At 35.3% G+C, this 6,611-nt stretch overlaps 1 protein-coding gene across 1 annotated transcript in view; it reads left to right on the top strand.

Annotated features, from left to right (window-relative positions):
- The first annotated feature begins 786 nt into the window (after positions 1-786).
- LOC145222840 (aspartate aminotransferase, cytoplasmic-like) overlaps positions 787-6,611 on the top strand; it is an 8,796-nt gene continuing 2,971 nt past the window's right edge. The window contains exons 1-6 of the mRNA XM_080089060.1: positions 787-953; positions 1,443-1,624; positions 1,802-1,922; positions 4,447-4,539; positions 4,617-4,732; positions 5,308-5,467. Coding sequence (XP_079945186.1) covers positions 830-953; positions 1,443-1,624; positions 1,802-1,922; positions 4,447-4,539; positions 4,617-4,732; positions 5,308-5,467 — 796 coding nt within the window. The 5' untranslated portion in view covers positions 787-829. The remainder of the gene's footprint in view (positions 954-1,442; positions 1,625-1,801; positions 1,923-4,446; positions 4,540-4,616; positions 4,733-5,307; positions 5,468-6,611) is intronic.

Raw genomic sequence — 6,611 nt, 5'->3', positions numbered from 1 at the left:
AGAGTTGAAAAGAGTTCTATAGAACTCATTGTTGGCGCATTGCGTTCTGTTCTACCACATACAGTCAGATAGGGGAGATTGCTAAATATATGCCCTTGTCTGTTTTGAATATGCTTAAGATCAGTGCAATAAACAATTAATGATACCATTTCTGTTTTATCGAAAAGAATAAACAATATTCTCATGGACAAGTTTGTTTGATCAAATGCACTACATCTATATGTGACAAGATTGAATTTACCAGAGAGAAGTGAAATTGCAATATTGCTACCTTTCTCTTAAAAAAATTGCACTGATATGCTTAAAGTCTAGAATATTGTTTCAATATCAGATTTGTATCATTTTAAGTTTCAAAGATATTGGTGTCTCCTATATCTCCCTGACAACAGATTGTAACAAAACAAGGGTCAGATTCAGAGGTCAGGTCAGGTCAGAGCCCCAGAAGTCAATCTGCAGAATATGGCAGTTTCTGACGAGATCCAGGGTGTGCACTGTGCAGGACCAACATGTACCGCATGCGCGCTTGTATTCCTTTAAGTCCAGATGCATGACCATTTACACCAGGTGTAAGCTGCTGAAGACAAAAGAGGGTATTTCGCACACTAGTTGCAACAGATAACAAGACCATTTACAGCTGCCAATTTTAATAAATTACCAAACAAGAGAGCATTAGATGTAAAAAAAAAGATTTTTTGTGCTGCAGTGATGTTTTTATACAGGTAGATTTATTGATTGGTATCAAATTAAACATAAAATTACAACAACAAAAGTCTAAAGCTCAACCATCAAAATTTTTTCTCACTTGTAGGTTTATACTTTTGTAACTGAAATGGCAAAATTACCACCATCTCAATTTGCTGATGTCAAATTGGCAAATCCAGTTGCTGTCTTTCAATTGACTGCTCAATGCAAAGCAGATTCATGTGAAAAGAAAATCAACTTGGGAGTTGGGGGTGGGTTGCATTCTGCGTAGCATTGTGTATGTTTGTTTCCTTCAGGATGTTTTTGTGATGCAATGTCATCAAGTAAATTATGCATTTCAGGTTTTAGGGATTGGGGGTTCATATCCTTTGAAGGTTTCATCCTTTTGGTTTGTTAAGTTATAAACCCTTTCATTATGGTCCCCTTCCCTAAAGAAGGTTAAATAAAGCTTAAATTTGGCTTAATGCTTTGAACTGATTTGTTCTCCAAAAATAATTGCACCATTTTATTCTGTAACAATTTTTTGCTTGCAAAAACAATCATTTTAGTTGGTCAAATGGTGTATGTTGCAAATCATTTAATAGGACATACAATATATTAAATGGCTAAATAAAGGTAACTTTGGAGAAGGCAGCAGTATTGAAGGTTAATTAAACACGTTAGGACACACTTATTTTGCTTTTCTCTAAACTTTGAGTTTCTTGATTGAATTACTGATTTGTAAACCAATGTTTGTGCAGCATATCGGACAGATGAAGGTCAGCCCTGGGTTCTACCTGTAGTTAAATCGGTCGAAGCTCATATGGCAAAAGATCCTTTGTTGAACCATGAATATCTTCCTATTTTGGGTGCACAAGACTTTTGTGATGCTGCAACAAAGATTTGTCTCGGGGAAGATTCTTCTGCAATTGTGGAAAACAGGGCAAGATTTATTCTCTTAATACTAACCTTTTTAATGTGTAATTTAATAACAACCTGTCACTATACTGTCTCAATGAAAAATTCATTCAACGGTTTGCTGACACACCATACAAGTGTTATATTGGTACTTTGCCATAAATTCTAAAACTGGTTATTTACAAAGTTGACAAATTTGCAGGTAAGTGGTATACAATCACTTGGTGGCACTGGAGCATTACGGATTGCTGCTGAATTTTTAAAGAGGTTTTACAACCAGAGGGAAACATGTATGCCAGTGTTTGTTTCTGATCCTACTTGGGGTAAGTTTTTCTACAATATTTAGGAGAACAGTTAGCCAAGAACAATGAGGATTATCAGTCACTCAAACAATATGCAGGAAACTATTATATAACATAATATGAAAGCTGATGGACTAAGCAGAAACAAATTGCATTCCATTTTTGACAATGCAATTTGAGACAGTTTTCTTGTAGTGTGATGTGCCCATTTTGTTAGTGCCAGCAGGGGTTGCAACTCAAATTTAAGTGAAGAGGTAGTTCACAAATATGTTCATGTAGCAACTTTTTTCTAGTTTATGTAGGGCAGTAGTTCTTAACAGTTGGGCCTGGGGCGTTTGCTATCACTGAAGGGGCACTGGAGAATAAATGGGTGATTAGGGGTTGCGAAGATAGAGCAGTTAAAAAAAAAAGGCAATTTTGGTCATATGTTTATCATCAACCAGTAAAAGTAAATTTAGCAACGTTTTTTGCTACTTTGAAATAGTCCTTGTTATGGGTCCCCCTTTTCCTGTTAGTCGTTTGTTATTTAAAATATCAGCCAATCTATCAAGTGGTTATCCGTATGCCTACACCCCCAAATGCGTAAAAACGTTTACCGAATCTTCTGATGGAGTTCAACGCTTTATCACTCCCAGGGGAGTGATTCACTGATTTACAGCTCAATGCACAGCGGGTAATACGGACAATGATAGCCTTGTTTTTGTTTTGCACTATGTTTACTATGGATAGAGATTTCGCTGACGTAAACAAAACCGTGAAATTGCGGATAACCTTTTTTTGTTTCGTGCTTTGTTTTACCTACACGCGAAAAACAAATTTGTCGATTTATGCATTTTCTACACAAGCTTTGTTGAGCGGTTTATATGCAATGGCAAAAAATAGCAAAAAGTACAGATTTCCTTACAATCTAAACATAGCCGGAAAATTTATTCACCATAAATCTGCTCGAACACGCGTGTGGGGACCCGCTCGTTTTTGCTTGCAAAAACAATCATATGTGCAGATCAAATTATGTGTATAGTAAATTGGTAAATATGATATAGAATATATATTATGGAAGTATATTAGAAAGTCACTTTCTCGTTTTTTTATGATGATGTCACAATGCATTTTGTGTAAATCGCAATGTGTTAATTGTCATTGTATCTCTGTGCTTTAAGAGCAAAGTATGCAGGTAGTAGTTAAGTTGTGCTTGGTATGTTGTTTGGTGGTGTATTATTTTTTCAATGCTCAGTTGTCGCCAGACATAGGGTATCAGGTTAAAAGCAAAGCGCACTGTAGCTTTCTGGTATCTTTTTGAATTAACATTAGAAGATTTACATTTCAAGTGCTAAAATATAGCTTCTGAAAGATTAGGCTCTAAATTGTTGCATTGATATTATACATGAAATAAAATCGCTTTGGTTTGTACATGTAAAAAAGGGGAGTACAGAAAAAATGGTTGAGAAACACTTGTGTAGTTAGTAAAAAAACTTCCCTGAAAGGGACACATATTGTTTTTGTCATAACTTTTTCTATGTAACGCTAGTTTCTTCCAAGCATTTGGTCCAAAAATTGGGATTAATACTTTGTTGGTTGGTGCATTGTATTTCAAATGATTAGTAACTTTTACTTGGATTCACCCCTTAACCTTAGGCATCTGGAAAAGCCATGATAAATGGTCACAGCAGTTACTGAATGTCAACCTATGGGTATCGCAAAACTCAGTATATTGTTGAACACAAATGACCGCATGCTACTGAAAATCGCGTCTAAAGGTCATGCGGCGATAGACTACTGCAGGGCAATGCTATACATTTTGTGAAACAAAACAATTTTTTTATGAAAGGTTTCAACTGTTTTATAACTGGCCTTGGACAGCTATTAGGATGTCAAAGCTAGAGAATAAATTCTCAGAAGGATTGAAAGTATTTTTACTTGTTTAAATACATGAGAATATAATAATGTAAAAATAATATGAACAAAACTTTTTGAAGTTCGGGATGATTCTTTTTCCTAATTTGTCTTTAATAATCTAAAAAATATTCTCACTATTTTTATACTGTAACCAATTCGCAAAAACATGTGTGTGAGGACCCCTTCATTTTTGCTTGCAAAAACAATCATGTCAGTAGGTCTAACAGTTTGTATAGTAAATCGGTTTTGAATGTTGTTTTATTATCACACAGTGGTTTTGCCCATGCTGTTTTCTTCTGTCACACTCTGAATTGATGGTAGTGCATGCTGTTGAATTCGCACAAAGCATAAGACTTTACATTGTTTAAATGCATAAAAAGTGAAAAAAAGAAGCTTGCAATACTTACCAGTCAAACTAGATAAGACACAATTAATTACTTTTGTGTACTTCAGGTTGCAAGACGTTTGGATTAACTCTGTGGGTAGCAACAAGTAGTTGTGGTTCCCTTCAATGTAGCATTCAATTTAAAAGTTGTCATAAGTGTTTTATTTCATCCCTGAAACATAACTATTTGTAAGCAATAATTTTTGGAAAGGATGCAATGTGATTGAATTCTAAATTCTAATAAGGTATGGAATTTTTTTGCAGCCAATCACTATGGAATTTTTCGAAATGCTGGTTTTAACGATATACGGAGATACAGGTATTGGGATACCAATACAAGGACCATTAACTTTGCTGGTTAGTATGGTTCTTAAATGCTTTTTGTTAAGTAGTGGTTTGTTGTATGAAGGTAGTTAAATATTTAAAGTTTTTAGGGTTTACCGAAGATCTTCAAACAGCCCCAGAATATTCAATTGTTGTGTTTCATGCTTGTGCCCACAATCCCACAGGAATTGATCCTACTCAAGAGCAATGGAAGACACTTGCAAAGGTATTGTAACAAGGGGGTCAGCGTCCAGATTATGACACTTCAGTTTCATATAAGTCAGGAAAAACATTGTTGATGTGATTACGCAAACAAATGCTCAGTTTAGTGATGGGATGATATCACATTTATTAGCGACTACCGATACTGAGTACTTAGTTGTATTTTAAGACAAGCACAAGCTGCTATGAAGTTGCTTTTGCCTTTTTTATGTTCATTTCCGTTGGTTGCCACAAATATCTACAGATTTGGATGAATACCTAAACTGATTATTATCTGTATATAGGGGTGACCAGATAGATAGCATTCGCCTTTTGTCTTTTTTTATCAGTTCGTCAATTGTAAAAGATAAAGGAAAAGTATATCCGTTTGCAGGCTAAACACTGGTGAGATTATTGCAACTTCTTGTTTCAACATAAATCAACTCGAGATCTACATCAATTTGCACTACAGTTTCCATTTTTGACAACTCAACTCTAATAACAATACTTCGGCGAGAGGCTATGGCATACATAAAATGGAAATAAAAGCCTGTTTTCTAATTTTGCTTGTCCTCAATAATCCAACTGATTTTTTTTAAGATTTGCATGGATAGAAATCTGTTTCCAATATTTGACTGTGCATACCAAGGTTTTGCATCTGGCGATCTTGATGTGGATGCCTGGAGTATCCGATACTTTGTACAAGCTGGATTTGAAATGCTTGTGTGTCAGTCATTTTCAAAAAACTTTGGCCTTTACAGTATGTACTTACTAATGTTGTGATAAGAAACCTACATTAAAATAACTAGACTTGCTTGAACTGGTAATTATGGGTCCCCTTCCCTGAAGGTCTAATGCTCGTTTGGTCAAGAAAAAGTACTTAACGTATACAAATTTACACACATGTTAGTTAGTTATCCAAAGTTGATCCTCCCAACGTTTGAAATGACCCAGCGGTTCACCCACACACCCCCCCAAAACATGAAATTTTTGAAACGGCTATATTCATTAAAATATATGATCTAGGACAGTGGTTCTTAACTGGTGGGAAATTTCCCACTAGTGGGAAATTTAATGTTTTCAGAGGGAAATTATGTAAGTCAGGTAACCAAACTCGGGGCCAGAGGGTCGAACCAGGCTTTGAATTAATCGTTGAAAGTTACTTTCCTAACATTTTTCTGCAACAACATATTAGATTAATTTTTAACCTAGTTTTACAAGACGCATAAAAATCCAAGGCCGTTTGTTACATCACAGACATGTCTAAAAGTATTAATGACTTTGCTATTGTGCGCGAATAAAGGCCTTTCCTTTGTTGATTATTATGCAATAAATGACTATTGCAAGCAGAGGAAACTCTTCAATACTCCAAAAACTTTAATCTCTCACAGAAGCACTTCTCTCACAGAAGCACAACTTAATAAGATTGCCTTTGGGGTTCCAGACCGCTTCACAAAATTATTTCATTTAAAGAATAATTTTTTTGTTAACGTAGGGCACAAAACATCGTTATAAAAATAACGGAGGGGAAATTCAAAGTTGGTGATTGACTTTAGTGGGAAACCACACTAAAAAGGTTAAGAACCACTGATCTAGGAGGTTTATCTTTTGTTGGTTGTGAATTGCAAAGTATTATAAAGCAGGGGTGTCAAACTCGCGAGGGCCGCATGCGGCCCATGAAGCCCTCCAATGTGGCCCACGAACACTCAACAACAATTGTAGTATTTTGTCAGATTTTTATTTAATTATAACAAATTTTTCTTACTTTTCTAAGTGAAAGCTATTATTTAAACAGACCTATTGTGTGCAAACAATGTGACAAAACAGGTACCAAAGGGTCACAATACAAATTATGACGTAATAAACAATTAAAACTGATCTTCACACTTTGCAGCTCTATTTGT

The sequence above is a fragment of the Phallusia mammillata genome, chromosome 4 (genome assembly GCF_965637545.1).
Source record: "Phallusia mammillata chromosome 4, kaPhaMamm4.hap1.1, whole genome shotgun sequence".
In the NCBI taxonomy this organism is placed as follows: Eukaryota; Metazoa; Chordata; class Ascidiacea; order Phlebobranchia; family Ascidiidae; genus Phallusia; species Phallusia mammillata.
Note: the sequence above shows the minus strand (reverse complement) of the source record. Positions and strands in the feature narration are given on the sequence as shown.